General features: G+C 44.3%; 2 protein-coding genes across 3 annotated transcripts in view; both read left to right on the top strand.

The window, feature by feature from the left end:
* MCF2L2 (MCF.2 cell line derived transforming sequence-like 2) overlaps positions 1 to 3,232 on the top strand; it is a 154,286-nt gene extending 151,054 nt beyond the window's left edge. For both annotated transcript variants that reach the window (XM_066325797.1, XM_066325798.1), the window contains one exon: positions 189 to 3,232. In XM_066325797.1, coding sequence (XP_066181894.1) covers positions 189 to 289 — 101 coding nt within the window. In that variant the 3' untranslated portion in view covers positions 290 to 3,232. The remainder of the gene's footprint in view (positions 1 to 188) is intronic.
* Positions 3,233 to 5,960: 2,728 nt separating this feature from the next.
* Positions 5,961 to 21,772, top strand: LAMP3 (lysosomal associated membrane protein 3). The gene is made up of 6 exons (XM_066325796.1): positions 5,961 to 6,073; positions 10,729 to 11,447; positions 12,544 to 12,666; positions 15,452 to 15,509; positions 16,044 to 16,211; positions 19,472 to 21,772. The coding sequence occupies exons 1-6, from the start codon at positions 6,028 to 6,030 to the stop codon at positions 19,609 to 19,611; spliced, it is 1,254 nt and encodes a 417-aa protein (XP_066181893.1). The 5' UTR covers positions 5,961 to 6,027; the 3' UTR covers positions 19,612 to 21,772.
* Positions 21,773 to 22,659: the final 887 nt, after the last annotated feature.

Below are 22,659 nucleotides of genomic sequence, written 5' to 3'. Positions count from 1 at the left end.
AAGCCAGGCACACATTACAGTTACACACCAAAAGAGCCTCCCTTGCCTTTTGCGAGGGAATTAGGAGAGCAGTAGAATTGTACTTTTATGTTTTATTTTATTCCAGGCTTTTAACAAAGAACCCCAAGACTGTAGATGGAAAATCTGTAGACATATTGTAATGACAATGCCCATGTCCTCCTTTTCAGACACGTACAACGACTCCTGCAGCACAGCCTCAGTAGAGTCAGACACGAAGGAAAGTGAGGTGGCCAAAAGCTTCCCAGCAGAACAGAGGGCTGGCAGCTGAACAGCAGGACCAGCCTTCCTCAGGACCCGTCCACCTGTCTTTATCTTGGGTGGGCACCGGATCAAAGCTGCCTTTCTCACAAGCTCTGAGGTTCATAATTCACTAAAATTTTTACCAATGTGAACAGATGAGAACTGTGCTGTCCACCTGGCAAGCTGGGAAAAACGAACTTGAAAGGAGCATTAAACTTCCAGAAAACATCAAACCTACCTTCAGTATTAGAGGAGAAAAATGCTTCTTGCATTAATTATCAAACTGTTTCAGAAGATGTGGCCTAAATTAGGTCGAGAGCAGAGCTGAAGAGTTTCTATGCACGCACCTTTTGGCAACTTTGCTTGAGCACCACATCACTGCAGAGGGGCACGTGGTGGAGTCCTTGCTCCACCCTGGGGTCACCTGGAGGTTTTTCCATTTGCTTGCCTCTGGCTGTGCCTTCCCTGTCCTACTTAATTCCAGCTGATGCATCATCACAAACGTGCCCTTTTTGCTGTCGGTCAACACCAAAAACCCCCGTTGAGGGTGGCTGTGGAAAGGAGACTCCTGGCTGGGAGCATCAGGGAGGCTCCGTGCAGCAGTGAGGTGACTCCCAGGCCCTGCTGCACACAGCATTCCACACCTGGAGCCGCGCCGGTGGCAGCTCCTGGCTGGGAGGTGCAGGGCTCAGCAGGGAAGTCAAGACGTGTAACAGCTACTGTGACAAACACTTTGAACTCTTTTTACAGTCCAAGTCATTCCTCTGCCCCCTCTACAGTCTCTGGTTGCTGGATCACAACCCTTTGCATTTGGTGCCGAGAATTCAGTTGAATGCCATTTACTGTCACACGTTTGAGTAGACTGCATGCTTTCCTTGTGTGCTGGGCTATGAGTAGATCACATTTCACCCCCCATTTGGAATATACTTAAGCATTGCAAATAGGCAGTGAGCATTAGATGCTCCAATGAGTGGATAAAGTGTTGTTGTTAAATACTTCTTTCCAGGATGTTTGATGAAAGGACTGTACCAAATCTCTGCCACATAAGGATGTAATGTATAATATAAAGTGATTACAGATGGTATGATTCCTACACAAGCCATTAGCTCATTTAGAGCAGCTGTTAAGTCATGAAGGCATTTTGATGGTAATTGGGTCTTAGGTCCCACAAAAGCTGCTAGTATTTTAGTAAAGATAAATATTGACTGAGGGTTGCAAACAGGCAAAGATCAGTCTGGTAAAAACGAGCCCAGAAGAAGCTCAAGAGTGAGCGAGTGGCTTTCACTCTTGGTGATGTTTTGTTTAACTCTCAGAGTAGTGGTGCTTTATGTAAATAACAAAGGGCACTAAAAGCACTAGAAATGGAGCTGAAGCAAAACCAAAACCCACTCTTTACTAATTGAGCCTCTGAGCAAAGCAGTAGGTGTGTGTATCATTTCTGCTCTCCCCTTCGCAGGGACTCGAATGTTTTCCTTTGTGTCTCAGTGGAGGCTGGCGTTGCAAGTACCTTAGTGTGTGAGTCAGGATAGCTGTGGAGCAGGCAGATAGTCCTGTTTGAGAAAAAGCCTTGGAGCAGGTAAAGGCTTAGCCAGATTTTTTTTTTCCTGTGAAAATTTATTGCTTGATTATAAGTTGCACTGTGTTGATTGATTCCCATGGCTCTTCTAACCTTCCATATCTAAACTCTGTGATTTTTGACATGTTCTGTTCATGACTAAAGGACCTGAGAGTTCTGTACCTTTCTGGAAGCTATTTTTGTCCTACAGAGGTAGGAGCTTGCCTGTTTTTGTTGGTCATTTACCTCAAAAAATGACATGTAGGCTCTCAGGAACATGAATCCTCTTGGTCTACTGTGATCTATCAGCATCTTTCAAGAAGAATTGATTCCTCTCAGTCCCCTAAGGAAATACATTTTCTTATAGTGCAATTACTTTATCCTCTCTCTAAAATGAGTTCACTCTGGTTTCTCTATTACTTTCAGTAATTTTTGCACAGGAACAGTGCTGCTGTCTATCCCTGCCCTAAGCATAGGAGAGGGAAGGGTCAGGGAACTTTGATTGCACATTAGTGAGTATAGTAACCTTTTGTGTGAGGGAGAGAGAGATGGGGAAGGGTTACCCCGAGTGTATGAAACTGCCAAAATGAAGATTTGTGACATTGCTGATGGATGGAAAGACAAAAACCTGCACTTTGGAGTTTTATTTTTGAGGAATCTCATTCTGATTGTGAAATGGCAGCGGGAAGTTTCTGAACTGAAGATGAGAAGTCAGGTACTGTTAGTCCATTTCCTACCTCTGCATGAGCAGAGTGGCAGTGTGCTGGTCCTACATCCCCTGGTGCCCAAAAATCTTCCTGTAAAATGGGAGCTATTGAATTTCCCTCTAAATGCTAAATTTTACCATGTATACAAAAACTAGGGACCCTCCAGGGAGAAGCAAAGCATTCAACCCCATATGTCCCAATGTGCCCTCCAAGAGTGCCACTGGTGGCATCCTGTGGAGCAGTGTAGAGCTGGAGCAGGGAATGTTGTTACTGAGGAAAAGGGTCCTCTTCCAGCTCCAGACCATCTGTCCTGGCAACTGCAAAGGTAGGGACTGGATTATTGCATTCTCCTCCCTACTTCGCTTTTGAAAACTTTTTCTTTTTTATTTTTTCCCCCCAAAATCTCATGTTTTATCCTGCTGGACCAAAGGTTGAGTGTGTCCTGCTCCATGGATGCCCTGGGGATGACAGGTCCCTCTGTCCCATGGCTGTGCAGCAGTGGCAGAGCACTCTGGTCTTTGGGAGGTGACTCTGAGCCTGAGCAGGGAGCTCACAACCATTAACTGTGTCTTTAACCTTCCTGCAGTGCCAGGTGCCTGTTTCTGCTTCCACATTCCCAACCCAGGGCACAGGGCAGCCCTGGCAGGGTCTCCTGGGCAGTGACAGGGCCCTTTGGCTCTAGAGTCAGAGAGACAGGGCCACTGCAGGGCCAGCTTTGGGAAAGAATGAGTTCAGTGACACACCAGGCTGCTGACAAGTCCTGGAGCAGCCCACAATGAGTAACCTTCTGGCTTTGCTGATGAGACAAAATGGGGTTTGATGACTTTTTGAGTTTTCTAAATAGTATGCAGGATAGTCTTTTAATTAGCATATTTCTGTCAAGCAAGGTGATAATTAAGGGAATGACTCGCCATGTACAGTCTAGAAGATGACTTGGTAAAGTCCAGCAAGGCTAATGTGTGTGTTAGGGTATGCTTATTCTGTCTGTAGGTCTTTGACACCATCCTTTTCAGATAGATGGACCTAAAAATCATAGTTCTCAAATCAGGATTTCATTTCAGTGTTGTTTGGAGATGATATAGTGACCATTTAGAAGTCATTTAAAAGTCATGGTTGTGACTAAGTTTTGGCTGTAGGAGATACCAGATCCCAGGTAAATCCGTGCTGCAGCAGCCCTTGCTGCTGGCCCCTGTGCTCCCTGGGCCTGGGCTCACAGGTCACACCTGCCCTCCAGGCTGAGGGTTTGCTCTCCTCCCTATGCTCTGCTGCTCTTCCGCAAAACTTCAGAATCTTCACATCCTCAGAAGTGCCCTCAAAACTGCTCACTCAGGTGGGGGTGGGCTGCAGAGTCCTTCCTTACTGGCACCAATGGCAAACAGAGATGGGCAGTTGCACGACACACAAGTCTTGCTTTTAGTAAACCAGGCTAAAATAGAATCAGGCCTGATCCTCTCACCTCAAACCCCCCAGGTGGAGAACCAGACCAGTGGTCTGTCTTGAACACAAACAGCTGCAGCCAAACCACATCTGAGCTCTGGCTTCTCTCGCCAGTGACAGCAAAGCTCTGTGTGTGTCTTATGTTCTGGTCGTGTGTGTGATGAGAAGCCATTTTATTATCAATGATTTTCTTAGAGTATTGATATTTCAAACAGGATTTGGTATGAGAAAGGCCATGTGCTTCCTTTCCAAAAATACTCAAAGACTTCATATATATATATATATGATTAGAAATATATAAGAATAATAAGAAAAAAGATCCAAAATGTGTATTTCTTCTTGCAGCTGGACTGAAATAGCTGCTAAGATTTCCTCTCCCCAGCTGAGAATTGGTACAGTTTGTTTTTCTTACATGATTTCCATGGTGTTGATAACGATGTATTTGTATATTGTGACTGATGAGAGATAATCAGACAGGGAAAGAGCACAGAATTACCTGTCCTTTTTTCCAGTCAAGACAGAATGTATGAATTTATTACAAGAAAAAAAGTGTGCAAATGAACTTCCTGTAATTAGGCCATTCTGACCTGTGTAGAATCACACTTTGTTTGAAATTTATAAAAATTATAACTAGTACAAAAAACCCTGTGGCTGATGTCTCTATATGAAGCAATAAGTAAAATGAGAATTTTTCTTTCTTTATGAAATAAATGAATTATCAGTAAAGGCACATTACCAGAGCTGAAAAAATCCACACATTTGCCCAATATAAGTGTAATTTGTCCAACACACATGTCAAAAGGCAAAGTAGGGTTTTTGTTCCTTTACCCATCTCCCTTAGTGATGGTCTGAATTGCTGGGACTCTTAGGAGTGTGCAAAGGTTCACACAGCTCAGAGGAAGTTGTAGATGACTTTATAATATAGTTACTCCTGAGATATCTGCATGCCTTCAACTACCAGTGTCCATTAGGGAGTGCTAATTGATACACAAGCTGTGGATCACGTAGAAAGACAAGCAGGTAAAAATGAGAATGTAGAAACACAGTGCAAATGGAACAAGATAAACTGGAACTGATTTCATGCAGTATCCAGATGTCTGGGGGCAAACTTAACCTCACCTGGCTTTTCAAGTCCTTGGTGTCAGCACGTTCCTGCAGCGAGTGTTGTACGAGGAAAAGAAGAATCAGGAGCACGCCAGATGCCAGGGTAGGGGTGGCTTTGTTCGCTGCCCCAAGCAGGCCCTGGGGAATGCCCAGGGCAGGGAATGCCCAGGGCAGGAGGGAGCGATGCGCTCCCGCTGCACATCCTGGCGCTGCCCGCGGAGCTCCTGCGGCCGTGAGGGGCTGTGAGGAGCCGTGAGGGGATGTGAGGAGCCGTGAGGGGCCGTGCAGGAGCTGTGCAGAGCCGTGCAGGAACCGTGCAGGAACCGTGCAGGAGCTGTGCAGGAGCCGTGAGGAGCCCTTTGTGTGACAGCGGTGTTTGGATGCAGCACTAACAGAGACCACCCCATTCACCCAGGACAGGAGCAGGCCTGGAAGCGGAGGGTGGTCCTCACCTGGGGCAAGAGCCCGTCTGGGGCTCCGCTCAGCCCTGTCTTGCTTGTAGCAGGTGCTCTGTGGAGATGGTCATACCTCTCCCCTTCTGTGCTTTAAAGTAAAAGATGGAATTTGGCCTCAAATAAAGTATTTTCGAAAGAACACAGGGGAGACACTGGTAACCCTCTAGGGTAACCCTCTAGGGTTACAGAGACGCAACCCTCTGCTGGGGCACTTCTCACCAGGTTCTCACAGAGGGAGGGACATGCACGAAGCTTTCCCTGGTCTCGCAGGGTCTCAAGTCCCCGTCACCCTAGCAGTCATTTCTCTTTTCACTTTCTTTCCTAACCATCATTTATTTCCTTCTGCGTGAGTTTGCAGACCGGTCTCCCCCTCTCTCTCTCTCCACCTCCTTCCCAGCCATGTGACTGAGCACTCCGGCACCAAGTGAAACTTTCCAGGGCAGCCGGGTTTCGTGCGCGCCCGCTCCCCGGGGAGAGGCAGCGCCTTCGCTCCCGCAGCCCGCTGGCCATGGGGAGGAGCGCACGGCAGCTCATCTCGCTGACCCTCGCCTGCGGTGAGTAACAGCACCATTTCTACCTGAAATACGCGACGCTGTGCCAGTTTTGTTTCCTTGCAGTCAGGACAGCGCCCAGCAGACTCAAAACTTTGAACAGTTTTGTTGCTAACACTGAGGGTGCTTTCAGTGAAGTCCCACTGCTAAGAAATAACCATAACTGCTGTTAATTGCGGCTGGTATAGACTTAGTTTGATGTTTTGCTCTGTCTTTTCCCTTGAACGCTGTGGTGGCATAAACTCTGTGTGAAGGAGTCGGTTCAAAGCCATGTTAGAAGAGACTTTCTTGGCTTTGCTTTTCTTAATTAAAAATAATTTGCAGTCCGGCAGAACTAACTGGAAATCCCGAGTGAGACAAGCAGGAAAGAAAAAAGTAATGAAGCGTTGATTGAGTCATTAATTTATCTGCACTGAAAGATGCAGAGCAGGATCAGGAAAGCAGGAGTGAGGCAGGGGCTTGAAGAAGACAGGCTGGGGCTTCTTTCAATGACAAAGTCCATCAGAGTCACCCTTTGATCATTAATGCTGCTCCGTGAAAATCTGGGGAGCCATACACATGAAGGAAATCTCCCAGTGCTTTGAAGTCACTGCTCAACACCTGCGGCAGCACCAAATCTTCCTGGTGAAGAGGGACAAAATGCGATTTAATCTGTGGAATGGCCAAGGATTTGAGCTCACTGTTGGGTGAGTTCTGCCACTGGCACATGGAGATCACAAAAAGAACAACCCCTGTCCCCATCCCTGTCCATGAGCAGGGAAAGTGCCCAGGGGCGCGACCACGAGCAGTTCCTGCTGTCTCTCTCTGCTTTCCCAGGCCTGCTTTATAGACAAAGTACCCCCAAGACATACAAATGAAAGGGAGAGCAAGATGAGACTGAGAAGCCACACTAATAATTTAGTGGTCAACAATCACTTTTCACCAGAAAGAACTTGTTTCCTCGGTTCATTACGTGTTTTTGATATTTCCTTTAATAATTTGTTGTGATGTTTTACTAAAGTCACAAAGTCAAGTCTTTCCTATGCAGACAGGGAATGAAACAGAATTAGTGGTGAAGGGATAAAGGTCATATGGGTTGGAGGGAAGCTATGACAGAACTGAAACTTCTCAGAAAATGTTGGTGCTTTTCCAATTCCTCCAGCAAACCAAAGTAGCCAAGACTGGTGGAATCATTTTCACTGATTACAGGAGCTGGGTCAGGTTTTGCGTCTACTCAGAATCAGTCAACTAAACAGGAGCACTTCTCCTGGCAGCAGAAAGGAGAACAAAGCTGCTGGGCAGCTGAACAGATGAGTGTGGTTAGATGAAAAGGGGAAAAACTCCTCAGTAAGAGTTTCTGTCACACACCCCAGTACAGGCTGAGAAATGGCACAGCCAGATTATGGCACTGAGCACTCAGCTTCCCACCCCAGAGCAGAGCAGTGATATTCCTTGTGACCAAAACTTGTCGCCAAAGCATGAAAAAGAGATTTCCAGGGCCAGAACAGGGAATTTCTGAGAATTGTGCTGGTCTATCTCTGAGAGTTTTGTTCTAGAGCATTGCAAGGAGGCTGTCAGGGCCCTCACACAGCCCTCAGCATCTGTTACACACAATAAAGTGAGACAAGGGGATTGCAGCTGCTGGCTACAAGAGGATACACCCCAAGGGCATTGCTCAAGCCCCTCAAGCAAAATGTTGCTTGTGTGAAGTTCTGAATTGGAACTGAATTTATGGGAAGAAAACAAAAGGAAACTACTGGGGGGGGGGGGGTGCAGAGCTGCCATTCCTCATGTTTCTGTGGCCTGTCCTGCTGGCAGAGCCACAGAAAGGCTGTGCTGAGGGAGTCGTGCTCACAGCTGCTTTCTGAGAGGTGCCAGGCTCCCAGAGAGGAATGTGGCCACGCTATGGAGCCACAGAAACCTTCCCAGCCTCAGCTGGAGAGTAGGTCAGGGACCCCATGGGCACAGCAGAGTCACCAAACCACCTCCAGCAGCCACCCAAACACAGCCAGTGCCAGTGGGTGCAGCTGGACAGTGATCCCTACCTATCCCTGGGAGCTGATGTGGCCAAATGCCTTTTGGGAAGACAGTCCAAGCCAGTGGATTTAGCAGTGTGGCCATGCACTGGCAGAAGCCCCAAAATGCTTGGAGGAACAGTCTGGTAGTCAGCCAGTGAGCAAGAGCCATGGGTCATTCCAAAGACATTTCTGGCTTTACCCCTCAGGTGACCCTGTCTGGCTGAATGATGAAAATAATTGGGTTGAAATGACCTTTTGAGGAGTTTTATTTAAAAGCTATGGGTGGCATTCTAATACCACTTCAATAATATTTCCTTCTACATCTGTCTTACCTGATCAGTAATCAAAACCAATCTGTGAACTGAAAACTAAGACCTACAGACAATTTAGGACTTGTATAAATTTAAATATGGATTGTTTCAGTCTTAGAGGGGAAGAAACAGTGGAAATTGAAACTTCTTTTTTCTTGCTCCTATCACGCTGATACACTCAGATGCAGCTACCCATAACTGGTGCATGGCAACTGCTCTGGCTTTCCCCTGGCCCCAGGAGGAGATCAGTCATCTGATTACAGCTCTGCAGCAGCTGTGTAAAGCATAGGGGAAAGAGAGAAAACCAACTAAAGTAGTATATTAATTATGCATTTTTGGTTAATTTTGAGAAAAATCGTAATATTTTTTGAGGTTTTTCAACTGTCTCAAGTTGCACTTTGATGGTAACACCTAAAGTGGCAGTCAGGTGTGCTCTGTACAGCTCAGAGTGAAACCCAGGCAATTGTAGGAGTATGGAGTATTTACATCTACATTTCTGCTCTTCTCCAGCATAGCCATTTTTAAGGGAAAATTGTGGTAAGGGTTAAGATCTGTGCATCTGCTCTTGTTTCTTTGATTTTTATATTGAATTTGATTCAAAACCCAGGAAGTTTTATTATTCTTACTTAGTTTATATGTATTAGAAAATGGTTAGATTTTGTAAATTCAGCTATTATCATGAACAGAAGATCTCTGTTTGTGATGGGTGACAATAAATAAATGAATAAATGGAAGAACTTGTGAGATTTCAGCCATTTTCACTCTAAATGTGCCTCTGGCATTAATCTATCCTAAAATCCTAATCTCAGCAGCCTGCCTGCCATCAACTTTGACACTGATTCATGAGAAATTTCTTTGAAAGAACCAGTGTACAGTGAACTCTGACATGTTGAGGCATTCTCTGTGGAACTGTACTGCTGGGAATATGAGCTATCTTGGATTTTTGGGTCCCTTCTGTTTCCAAACTGGATAATTTTTCACTGTCCTCCCACTAATTTAGGCTGTAAAGCATTTAACTACATTTATATCTTCATGTACATCAAAGAATTCACAAACATCAGTGATTTATTTCTTTAAATCAACCTTGTCTTTCCAGAGTCCTGTTGCATACTCACAAAGACTCAGGCAGAAGAGTTGACATTCAAATATTCTATGCTGTACCTTCCCATTTTTTATTTATTTCTGTATTTACATTTAGGAGCCAGATTTTTTTTTTTTTCACTTCTACAAGGGACACTTTTCTGTAAATGTCATTAGGTGGAAGCATAATTTTGGTGCTGAAACTATTTTCTGATGTGCTCAAAAATGCTCCTGGATGCTGCACCCTGATTTTTTTTTTCTCATTTCTGAAAGCCCATCACTAAGAGGGATGGCTTTTCTTTGGGTTCTTCCAGGAAGAAGAACTCCAGGGTTCAAGCTGACATGGCTGCAAGAAAACCATAAATAAATACCTGGAATTTTCCTGTTCCCAGACTGGTTTCCCCAAGTGTTGTGAATCACTGTAAGACCACTGCACTGCCTCACTTCCTTTCACACCCACCTCACACCCACAGACACATCCCCTTTCCCTACACTTTGCTGGTAAGAAACCAATAATCCCTTTGGCTGCTGCACCCACTTCATCTTCCTTAGAACTCGACAATTTGCTTCCAGCAAATCCTACTGAACTCCTGCCTGCAGGGAATTCTTGTGCTCCCTGGGGATTGTGCAAGGTCTGGTTCCTCAGTGTCTGGAGAGCTGGGAGTGGGAATACTCAGAGGTGCGAAACTCGAGGGAGTGCTGCCTAGCTGTGGATAGTCTTCCAGGGTGTCTGCTTTCATTACACTCTCCTATCATGACTGGACCCAAAGGAAGAGTGAAATTGTACTGATGCCTTGGGAAGGCTGACCTGGAACAGAGATTGGATAGAGCTAGACAATAAAGTAGATATTTATTAAAAGGCCTTTGAGGGTACGCCTTGGGCAGAACAAGAGCCTGGCCAGGGCTACACCTAGGGTGGACTTAAAATGGTCACAAAATGGATGACCAGTCACGAGGTCTTACACTTTTATGAGTTTTGGTTCATTTGTGTATTGGAGTTTAAGCTTTTGGCTCTGAAAACTTTAACCATTATCCTTGGTTCTCAGCAGGAAAGGATTTATTTTGTCTACCTGCTCTGTGAAGAGAGCTTATTAACACTTATTTTGAGGCTCAGAACTACACCCCTAGGCAGGACAGAATCTGAAAAACATGAAAGCTAAAACTTAAGGCATCAGTATCACCCATTTGATAACAAAACCAGTGCAGGTATATTGTGGTTATCAACATAAAAGTGAAGGTTTCTAGACCACTGACTTTAGTTTCTTTGCAGCATTTTCCTCCTGCTTTGCTGAAGTGGCCCTGGGGGTCGAACTGTCTCCAGAAACCACATCCTTCCACCAAGTGGCTACTTCTGCTCAGCCACTTTTCTTTTATCGTTCTTCACCCCATCAAAGCACCACAGTTCATTTTAACAGCACAGGCCTTCTTCAAACAACACCCGTGAGCCACAGAACAACGGAGCAGACAAGGGAGCAGCTCCAGGCAACATCAGCCCCAGGCCAGCACAGGGCAGCCCAGGCAGGAGGAGACACCACATCCACAGCACCCACAGACAGCCCCGGCACGGCCTCGGTTACAACTGCAGTGAAGAACACAACCACTCCCTCTGTGCCCTCCACCAGCCATGGGAGGGGACCACACGTGACCACAGGAACTATGGCAGCGGCCACCAACTCCTCCCTGAAGCACGAGACAGCAAATACCCAGGGGACAGCTGCCATCACCGGCTCACACAGGGCCGGGCGCAGCACACGGTCACGGAGACAAACAACAGCCACGGGCACCCCAACAGCCACGGCTGTGAACAGCACAACCACCAGCCATGCAGGGACACAAACGTCCCCCACATCCCCTGCCAGCACTGTGAGACCCCGTCCCACCCCACGGCCCACTGGCATCCCCACAGGCACCTACACCCTTTCCGATGGGAATAAGACCTGTGTCAAGGCTGTCGTGGGCCTGCAGCTGATGGCTCAAAATATAGAACAGGTGAGGTGGAAGCTCAGCTTTGTAGTGACTTTATTCATTAGCTGGAGTTTATTCTTCCTCTTTCCAAGCCATTTTCAGAATGAGCTTCTGTGATCAGTCTGCAGCCCCCATGTGCCACACCATCCCGGCTGCTGTACTTTGGCCCGTGTGATGATGATGCCAAGGGGATGTAAAGGTGCTTTCTTACTTCAGTGATATTTTTGTGGGAGCAATGCTGGGGCAGGAGATCTGCCTCCAGGGTTATTTGTGCTTCCTAGGATAGGAGATCAGTTATAATCTGAACTGACCTCAGGTAAGAATTTGACCTTGTGAGTTGCAATGAAAGGAAGAAACTGCCAGTTCACAAACTTCGATGTAGAGGTGGGTTGTCCTGGTGCTGATGTATGGACATTTTAGGATCATGGGAACTGCCAGGTCCTGAAGAGCTGGTCCTCTCCTAGAAGTGACCCACTGAGAATGATTCAGAAAAAGATGTCATACAACCTGAAATGGCAATTGTGTCCCTCAGGCTTAAGGTTTTGTAGCCTCCATTAATAGAACATATGGAGCTATATCCTTAGGCTCTGGAGTTGTTATGCTTGAGCCATCCCTGTTATGAATGTAAATATTTGTGTTTGATGTCTGAATATTTCTAACACTGGATGAGTGTCTAATGTTGGTAAAGGGAATTTTCATCCCTTATCCTGGCAGCAGCCAGGCAGGGAGTAGGATTCCCACCCTCACCAGACCATAGTGGGATGTTTATAATAACATAAGGTGCTCCCTCTTTATAAATTACCACCCGTACTCATCTGACCCTGCCTGAATCATATCAGTTCACTGAATGAACAGAAACCAAATATTTTCTGCCAGCTTAATGCACTGGAACAGCTCAGTGATGTGTCAGACAACCACCAGTGCTGGTTTATGAATGGGGAATGACCCTGGCAGGCACCTCGGCTGCCACCACCACTGGCTGTGGTTCATTCAGTCACACAGAGCCTGGGGACAAAAAAAGGGCAAATCTCTGCGTAAAGTTACCAAATCTCTGCATATGTGCTTTTAAGTTCCCACCTCCTTTTCATCAGCAGCCCTGCAATGTCTCTTCTCTCTACAGGGGAAGATGGAATATGTGACTGTCAACCCTAATGCGACAAAGATATCTGGGAGCTGTGGGATGGTGCAGTCTCAGCTGAACTTAACTTTTAGTGGAGGATTTGTAAACATCATCTTTGCAAAGGTAATTGTTGCTTTTAGAGAGAAGGAGTGTTGAGGATTGGGAAGCAAGAACTTTGGCTGCCTTTGATCCAGCTTGAGCTGTGGGAAAAGGCATTTTATCTATGTCTGTGCTTGTTTTCCATCTGTATATAATAACTGCATGGTTACTCCTGTTCTTCCCAACGGGCTAGAACCATAGAACCATGGTTTAATTAATTCAGGTTGGAAAATACCTCTGGAGGCTGCCTGGTGCAATGTCGTGCTCGCCCTACAACTGACTCCAGTGTTAAGTGAGGTCTGTTTGGACTTCCAGTTTGGAAGTGAAGGGTAAGCACAGTGCTCTGCCATCCTCTGACAGAAAGGGCCAGAGAGCAGTGTTAAAGCTGCCCATCAAGCAACACAAAGTCTAGGAATAGCCAAGCAACATCTGAGTCTCTTTTTTACATAGGTTGAAGTCTCATGGGAGGGAAGGTCAGACCTGCTGTTTGCATTGGAGTGGTGCAGAGCGAAAGGATTTGGGATTGGAATCCCTGTGCAGGAACAAGGTGTGCTGGGAGCTCTGACTCACACTGTCAAGTTGCTCCCAGCCATTTGCTTTCCCTAAAATCCAGCTGGGGTTGTCAAATTCAAAGGACAGCCTGTGCAGTTTTAAGTGCCCAGGAGCCATGACACATCCACAGCTGAGGGAGTCTAATTTCATCTAATTTCGGAGTGGAAAATTCCAAACAAGGGTACCGCAACAACAAAATTGTAGATAAGTGGCCTTAAAATGCACCACACCAGGGAGATCTATAAACACACACAGAAACTTGGGCAAGATGAGAGCTCCTGCTAACACAGTGGGAAACTGAGCTTTGTTTTTGACATTGTATCTATTAATTCCATGTTCCTCACTGGGGCCACATCAATGCAGGTTGGTGTAGCTTTAACACAAGCTACCAAGAGTGCTGCAGCTTTTATAAGCACAGGAGAAAATCCCTGAATGCAGCCATCATCTTGCTAACTCAGACACTTGCACATTTTGGGAGGCAACACTATTTACCTAAAAGCTGTAAGGGCTGGGTGATGATGCCAGCAGAGGTAAAACAGAACCAACACTGTGTATAAAGTCGTTAATGGGCAGGGAGGATTGGGCAGGAACACAGCACGGGTTGGATCCCATCAAACTCTGGCAGGTGTGATGAACATCAAGGCCATGTCCTGGAGCTCCACAGCAGCTGAGAGCTGCATCTGGCCATCTGCTGATCTGTGTCCTTCAATTAATCAAGCTAAAGTGTCAGTCTTGCAGCCTGGTTCCAAGCTCAAATTAGAGACAATTAAGAAAAGTACAAATGGCTAATCAGTCATTTGCATAGAAAGTCCAAGACAGAACAGCAAATTATACCCCACATGTGTAATTAATTTTTGAACAGAGAAAATACTTCCATTAGTAGTCATCTTTATTTTAGCTGATGGCAAAAAGTTTTTTAAGAGCTACAGAGGAAAATTTTGTAAGGTGAAAAATGAAGGAGCTCTTTCAAAACAAAGGATCAGTTCAGACTCTGAGTGTTTGCTGTAAATGTGTGCTTCCTGCAACAAGAGGAGCATTTTTTGTGTTACAAGAATCCTTAGAAAAAGGCTGGGGATTCAAGTACCCATGAAAGCCCCAGGTTGCAGCAGTGCTAAGGAGAGTGATGTGAACCTTTAGGAGGTGCTTGATCTGTCTTGCCCTGAAAAAGGTTGGTTTTGGCACAGCATTAGACAATCTATCCTCCACTTAAGGATAAGCCTCAAGAGCATAGCAGGGCTCAGCTTGGACTGCTTTGAAATTCAAGTTAATAAGAAAACATTTCCCTGCTGCCTTTTTGTGTTTGGTCCCCACAGCCTCTCTTGGTGCTTTGAAGCTGGAGTGCTCCAGCAGTGGCACTCGTGGCTGTCCCTGGTGGGAGAGGAGCTGGCTCCTGCCCCAGGGCTGGGGTTGCAGAGCAGAGGGGCTGGTTCAGTGCTCACCACCCTGGCAGCCTGTGCAAAGGGCTTGAAAAAAGGAAGTTGTGTAACCAACCCACAAGATGTGAAGTGGGAGCAGGTGTTTTCCCCAGGCAAAGTTTTCAACTGTGGCCAAACAGTAAAAAGCACTGCCACCCAAAAATGGTAATGTTTCACCTAATTATGTCTTTCAGTTGGAATAATGCTGAGAACCTCATCTCTGGTGTATTTCTTTCTTAAATTTTCCCTCTCCATCCTCCCAGTGTTTAACTGGGAACTCAGGACACATTCATGTTTACTGCCATTTATCCACCAGCTGCACTCAGCAGTCCCTGTGTGCTCACAGCAGGAATTAAACTGGGTGTCAGGGCTGCTGCATGAGGCATCACCTTTTCTCCAACACTGATACCAGGGAGAAGTTCGCAGGGCTGGCTCTCAACCTTTGACACTCCAGGGGAGGACAGTGTCCAGCTTGCACCAGGGTTTCAGGGCACAAGCAACCTGGCTGGAAATCTTGTTCTGTCCTGTAGTACCAGGTGCTTTCCATGTCAGCAGTCTTTCTACTTTTGGTTATCACAAGTATCTCATGAGTGCCCAGCCTGAGCAGTTTGTGTAAAATGACACCTGCATGGTTTCACTGAACTGAGCAGAATTGATGATGCAGCTGAGATTTGGAAAAGAAAAATACATCCAAGAGAGTTGATTCTTGGGTCTCAAAGGTGATGCTTTACAAAGTATTTCTTTGGGAAATTCTTTATGACCATTTTGCTGAGGTAAGCTGAGTTTCTTTCCCCTGCAAATATGAGTCTGTATTATGAATAAAGATACATCTTCTTTTGCAGCAAGCTCCAAGTTACTCTGTCACTAGAATTGAGAGCAGAATACTGTTATCTTCTGAAGGTCAGTGATTTTACTCTGTCTTAATTTCATATCAATCTGTTCTGGGTGTGGGATATATTTTCAGATGTTTAAAACACTGGATTTTGCAAATATGTGTTTTATCAAGCTTTCAATGTGTCATTCACCTAAATCTTATGGTATAAAAATGGAAGAGAGTGTACCTGGCTGCAGCTATGTCACTATTATTACATTTTCTTTTTGATCTCAGCAGCTTTCCCTGCCCCACTCTTTCAGAATAGAGATTACTTCAAACCTTGCCTACTCCTGTGGAATTCTAACCCCCTCTTGCAGATGCAATTTGTTAAAATGTGATTTGAAGAAGCATCTGAAGTTTTAGCCACTTTTTCAGACCTAAGCTCAGCTGAGTTGCCCATTGATAGTTAAAGCTCTCATTTAAACATGTAAGAAGAATAAGTGATAGTTAGTGGAGAAAATGTCCATGCTTTAGTCACCTCTGGGACCATTTTATCTCAGAAATATGTTGGTTCCAGTGGAGTGAGTGTGGATTCTCATCTGTCTCTCTCTGGCCTCCAGGTATGCTTTTTTATGCAGCCTTAAATGAGAAGCTGTTCACAACAAAGCTGGGGAATTCCTTTAAGTGTGCCAGCAGGCAAACCTTCCTCTTGGAGACAGACTTCCAGATCCTCTTTGTCAACATGCAGCTGCAGGCATTTGACATTGTGGGTAACCAGTTTGGAAAAGGTGAGTAGGATACTTTTCCACCCTTCCCAGATCTACATGTCAGCACTGTGGTGGCCTGATGGATGTAATCTTCTAAACTGTACCCATACACATCCCACTGCTGTTTTCTCAGCCTTTCCTGAGTCATTTCCAACACAGTGCTTATACATGTAGAGGATGGAAAAATATTTCCCCCCTGCATTCAGTACCTTCTGTTTCACCTTCTCATTAAAAATGTTCAACTCTACAGACACAATTTTCTTCTTCGTCCATTTTCTCCTGGAACAAGCAGAGGTGTGTTCACCACCAGTGCACTGCCCAAACCCCAATGTACAAAACTCACTGTCCCAATATAGTCAGATTTTAGCTATTTTTAAAGGCTTCTGATATTCATGTTGTCCCACGGCAGTAGTAGCAAAACTGCCAGCTAATAAGTGATATTTGTGAATGCTGGATCATACTTTCAGAGCAGCTGTGTCTAGACATGATGAAATTTGCTCCTGAGGAGGAGCACAACTGACCCACTCCCAGTTTCAGAGTTAAACAGGATGCTCATCTCTTCAGTTTGTCTTTCCTTGGAGAAGTGCCACAAAGAGGCAATTTAGTATATCAGTAAAAGGCAAAGACCAGAGAGGGGGACTCAGTGGAACCTTGTGGTCTCTTTCAAGTTGTCCATCTTCTCATTTCTGTGGCTTCCTCTTAGAGCATTTCTATACAAGAACTCAGATGCACAGAGGGGCTGACCAGCTCTCCAGCCCTTTAGATGGCAGCAATAAAACATTCTCTCTTTTGCCACTTGTCTTTCTGCATGCTTACAAAATAATGCCCCTGTATTCTTCTTTTTACTTTAGATCTATCTTTTGACTCAGTTTGGCTCTGTTTGACCAATTCTTCTTCTGTTAGGTCACCATTTTGGTTACCTTTTCCATTGCAAAAGGAATATAATAGGAAAAAACATTTGGGGCTTTTTAAAGACATGGTCCTTCTCCACACTGAGAATCCTATCTATGCTCTCATTCTCATGAAGTATTTTCATGGGATAACACTGAGCTGGAATAACTCATGGGATCCCATCTGGTCCCCACATTCCCATTCAAATGTGTACAATGAATGACCTTAATTATGGGATTAGATATAGCCTCACCTCTAGAAGAGACTCATCTGAGAAAGATGGTCTCTGTTTCTCCCTATCTCCCTCCAAGTCAGACTAATCTCTGCTAGTCAATACCATATCCAAATTTAAGTTAATTTTGCTCTTAATCAGAGAGCTGAGAAAGCAGCAGCTCCCACCTCTGAAATAATTTCCCTGTGGCTATAAAAGAGTCATGAAACTGTTGTGTCTTGGCTGCATATGCAGATTCTGAAAGAGAAAATCCCCAGTGAAGGAATGACTAAACACATCACCAGCCTCCTCCCCTTGTGTGTCTCCAGACTAATGGTTTCACTTCTCTTGCTCCTGATTTGCTTATCTTTAAATGGGGAAGAAAAAGAAAACATTAATGGTCACTGGTTTCAAGTTCCTTATAATTTTGTATAGATTACAGTGTTATGTCAATGGCTTGATCTGTTTGAGTCTGAAAATCTGTAAAAGGGCCTTCTATACTTCAGTGTATCAGGAACAATTCCTAGAGTTCATAGAGTTCATTCTTCATTCCCAATGTTTCATCAAAGCAAAATGGCCAATTCAAACATCTCTGGCTTTTACAAAACTTAGATGCAAATACTTTTCAGCTCATTTAACAGCAGGTTACATTAACCAGACAGAGCTTTTAAAAGGCAGCCTCTAATAGAATTCTTATGCCTTTGTCTTTATGGCATTGCATCACCATCTGGATTAGAGCAGAAGAGGATCAGACTTGGGAAGAACCATGTGGAGGCTCTGGAGCTGTGACATGATGTCATGGACTTGACATGTTCCCTGGGCTCATTGCCCACTGACAGTGTAAAATTCCCATGGGGGAAAAGCCCAAGCCAAGCTACACCTGTGCCAGCACAGTCATGGAATAACAACTGAGGTTTTATCTCAGAGCGCTGTCGAGACCTGCCTCGGAACAGTCACAGGGAGTGAGAGGGGCACAGGGTGTCGGATCTCCCTCCTATCCTGGCCATAAACTGGGTTTTCTGCTGAGCTGGGATTTACTGTGGGGTTTAGCTGACCACACTGCCCTGCTCAGAGAACAGTTTGCTCTGCAGGTGCCACTCACAGCAGCAGGACACAGGTCAGTCTTTCCCCGGAGCCTGAGGAAAGACCATTCCTGTAGATCTGATGGAAGATGTCGGTCTGATCCAGTTCTGGGGTAACGCACTAGTGGTCATTCCCAGACTTTGCCTTCACTCCCAGGACTACACTTGTATTTTGAATTTGAGGCTGATCCTGCCATTGTTACTGGGTTAATTTTCCATTTCTCTCAGTGCTGCACTCTCTCCATAGGAAAGCCATCAATTTACCTCATCCTAGAAGTTCACTTCAATGTAATAAGTTTCTGTTTAATCAGAGGATGATTTGAATATTCATTTGGGTAGGAACTGGCTAAGGAAGGCAGAATTTGCACTTTCTGTAGCTAAGATGTATGTTTAGAGTGATATCTTTGGATGGTCCTTCAAAGATATGTGTCTGATACCATCACATGTACAACAGAATTGCAAAGGTACTGCTAAAGCAACTCCATGGACTATGTCCAAGGCTTCTGCCTTCCTAATCTCTCAGTGCTCTGAGTTAGCCACCATTATCCACAAATATTCTGAATTAAACAGAGAGAACAATTAGAATTTGATTTTTCTTAGAAAACGTTGACTTAAAAGATCCCTACTGCACTAATGATGTGCCGGACTATGGGCTTTTGTCTCTGGCCTGATCCTCTTCACTGGGAAGAAGTAATCAGATGTCACACAGGAGCAGCTTTTGACCATGCAGAATGTATCTTGCTCTTTATTTTCAGACTGGCACTTTGTGGTGTTATGCTCTCCATCTGCTTTTGGGAAGAAAGCTCTTGCTGTGTGTGTGCTGAGTGGTGAAACAATTCCTGCAATTATGAGGGAGAAGAGCCACTCTCTAGGGCGGCACAGAGCTACTGCAGAAGGGGCAAGGATGGTTTTCTTGAGATAAGGCTCACCACAGATAAAAAGTGCAGTAAGTATAGTTCAGGAAAAAGAAAGGAAAAACAAAAGAAAGCAAGGTTTTGAGAACTACTGGCTTGTATTTGCTGCCTTTTCTGGAATACAGATGTACAGTTTAGGAGTATGGTGTTCTGCTATAACATTCTCTGATCTTTTCCTTTCAGAAGAAGAATGCTCTGCTGATAGAAACAGCAAAGTAGCTCCCATTGCAGTGTGCCTGACTATCCTGGGATTGTTTGTCATTGTGTTTGCCACCTTCCTGATCTCCAGGAGGAAGCCACATAGAGGATATGAGCGCATCTGAGGTGCCCTTGTGCTTCCAAATGTGTGCAGCAAGCAGAGAAGTCACAGGAGTTTTTTCTTCTGCCTGGCAATTTCCTTGCCCTGAAGCCACATTTTTACATGAGATGACACCATGTGTTTACAGCTAATGAATGTTTCTGGAAGGAGTTCCTTTAAGGTGGGGAGGAGAGAATTCTCACCTTCTACTTTAGGCAATTCTTAGCATCTAATTTAGATATAGTCCAAAGTGAGGAGCCTAAATTCTCTCTGTTATCAACAAAGGAGGTCATTCAGATCACCTAAGCCAGATTCCTAAAAATAGCTTAAAGCAAGCAGTATCACTATCTCCCAGAAAATCCATCAGATTTGTTAATGATGGTGTTTAGATCTATCAAAAGATGTAAGCTGGGCCTTCAGGTGAATAAAGCAGAGGCTCACAGCTACAGAAAACTCTCCTAAGTGAGAGCTCACTGAAAGCTTTTTTGGAACACGGTGTGTGCCAAAATCTCAGGGGAAGTGTCCAGTGTGACTCCACTGGCAAGTTCTCACCAGTCTTACTACACAGTTACACTTCCTAAGTGCCTGGGGTTCTCCCACTAAGCCCTTTGCAAAGACACAGTGGTAATTGTGACTCTTACCCTGGAGTTTAATATGCTCCTGGTCTTGTGAGAGCTCAGGAATCCCCCACGTGCTGTTCAGACATGGACCTGTCACAGTAACCACACTGAGCCCAGGAAATGTCCTCTGCTGGGGCAACAGGGTGGTCTCTTAATCCAGAACGATGCCACACTCACTGGAAACTCTTGGGATTAAGTGACCACCACTGGGGCACTTGCACGAGGTCCACGAGAAATGGAAATCCACTGATGATATATGCCCAAGGCTTCTGTGGAAAATAAAAGCTTGCACAGGTTTTGGACAAACTCTGCCCAATAGTCAGTGTTCTCCAGTGTGCTCACAGGTGAGCAGCTGGATTTTCATATGGAAATAATTTGGAGTTTCTTTGAAGCACACTAATACACTCTGTAGTCTATTTCCTGCTAAACCCATGATGAAGGCATGAGAATGGTAATTGCTTTTGAGATTTAAGTTCAGCTCATGTTCCTTGTTGTAACAAGTAAAAGCTCCTTGTCACAAAAGATTTACATGTGCAGAAATGTGCACATACACACATACATATGTGCACATACACACAGTCTACTCTCTGAAGCAAATTACATCAAGATGATAAGAAATTATGTACAAAAACATTTGCAAAAGAGAAAATTATAATCAATAAGAGCACACTTCCTCCAAGGAGTTAGGCTAATGGCTGAAAATTTAATAATAAGTTTGGCCTGGAAAAGGACTGTGGAATGGCACTCATTAAACAAAAGAAAGATTGAAGTCATATGCAAAAATGTCTTGACGGCTTAATCTGTATTGAAACGAAATGGAAATACTAGGAGCCAATTTAATTTCTATGAATAATGGCCCAAATCCTGCCCAGTTATTAATGGCAATGGAACCTCACTGGATTTTCACTGGATAAAATTGATGGTTATGTCTTGTCAGATGTTCCCTTAAGTCTTTTAAAAATAGTTTTGATATTTTTCTAGTATTTCACCATTGCAAGTTTAATTATTTAAATGAAGAAAGAAAAGAAATTCTTCCATTCTATGAATTAATTAGAGATGTTGGTCCGTGTGAAGGAGGAAACATGGCCATAACTGCTCTATAATCAGTATAATATGTAGCTGTGGAAGTAATTAACATTCTCTAGAAATGTTCCCTTTGAGTCTGAATGAAGCAGTAAATAAGAAAGATGAAGACAATTTTGAAGCACTTTTACATGAGGAGAAACATCAGAACCAGCTGTGAGCACAGGAACAGCTGAATACATTTATAAGGTAAAATAGCACAAGAAATAGGATACCAAACTTTCAAGCCTTGAATACAGACACAGTGATTTGGACTGTATTCAGCTGAATACTCAAATTGAAATATAAGTATTTCAATTATTCTTTTGAAAAGGGCTCCAGCACGGTTCATAATGCTTATTGAGCTTTATTGAGCTCATTTTCCCTTCCTCCTTCCCCTCTTAGCAGACAAGCAGCCATGGGACTCAGACCTTGGGCTTCTAATTCTCAGGGTTACTTAATAGTATGAATCTGTTGCTTAGAAAGCAGATTTTTATACTCAGTTAAAGCTCTTTTTTTTTTTTTTTTTTTTTTTTTTTTTAAATAAAAGTGAGATGTCTGGCAGGAAAAGTAAATGGATGAAGAAATTCCATTTGAAAATGATCCTGTACCTGCAGTAGGGATGTTGCTGTCCCAGTCTGCTACATGTGGACATTTTAACAACAAAAGCTGCCTAAAAAGATCAGCACATGGTCTGGCCCTAAGCTGTTTTGCCGAGGGAACAATAGATACCTTTCCTTTGTCAAAGCTGAGTCCCATTTCACATGTTCTTTGGATTGTTGGATTGTGTGATCTGTATTACTTCTACTGACATGGATATTACATTTGCTTGTTCTGTTCTGAAAAAAAATTGCTTTATGTTAATATTCAGTCTTTTAAAGAAGTCTGATATCAGTATGAGGACAGAAAAGAGTTACTAATGACTGCTAATTCTGTGGTTAATATTGTGACTCCTGGCATTTTTACTAGTGATGCATGAATAATGTTTTTCTCCATAGGTTTTTTCTTTCTACAGTGAATCAATCTGTTGACATTGATCAGTGTTTGGATTCAGATTTACCTGATTTGTTCTTTTGCTTTTTCTTGCTATTATTTGTTTGCTAATTTTATGAAGCTGCATTCTGCCATTTGTACACAAATGATTCTCTGGGCTTGCTCTAACTGGCACAGATGAAGTGCACGTGGTGCAAACCAATGAAACAACTGGATGCTCCCAGGAAATGCTGCCAACATGCAGCAAAATTAATCCAATGGAGATAGGGCTTTACAGCAGTAGAGTATCCATTGGAGAAATCCTTACTGCATTAGGACATCCCAGCCTTGAAATGCAACCTTTCTCTCAGCTGTGGCCCATCCTGTATCCCATCACCTCCATCCCTGATTCCAAAACC

The sequence above is a fragment of the Sylvia atricapilla genome, chromosome 10, assembly GCF_009819655.1.
Source record: "Sylvia atricapilla isolate bSylAtr1 chromosome 10, bSylAtr1.pri, whole genome shotgun sequence".
NCBI lineage: Eukaryota > Metazoa > Chordata > Aves > Passeriformes > Sylviidae > Sylvia > Sylvia atricapilla.
Note: the sequence above shows the minus strand (reverse complement) of the source record. Positions and strands in the feature narration are given on the sequence as shown.

Bases quoted from the DNA above. Each gene is read 5' to 3' on its own strand.
- LAMP3 (XM_066325796.1), top strand. From the start codon at position 6,028: ATGGGGAGGAGCGCACGGCAGCTCATCTCGCTGACCCTCGCCTGCG. The intron at 12,667-15,451 runs GTAATTGTTGCT...CTTCTTTTGCAG, and splicing joins TAAACATCATCTTTGCAAAG to CAAGCTCCAAGTTACTCTGT. The intron at 15,510-16,043 runs GTCAGTGATTTT...TCTGGCCTCCAG, and splicing joins AATACTGTTATCTTCTGAAG to GTATGCTTTTTTATGCAGCC.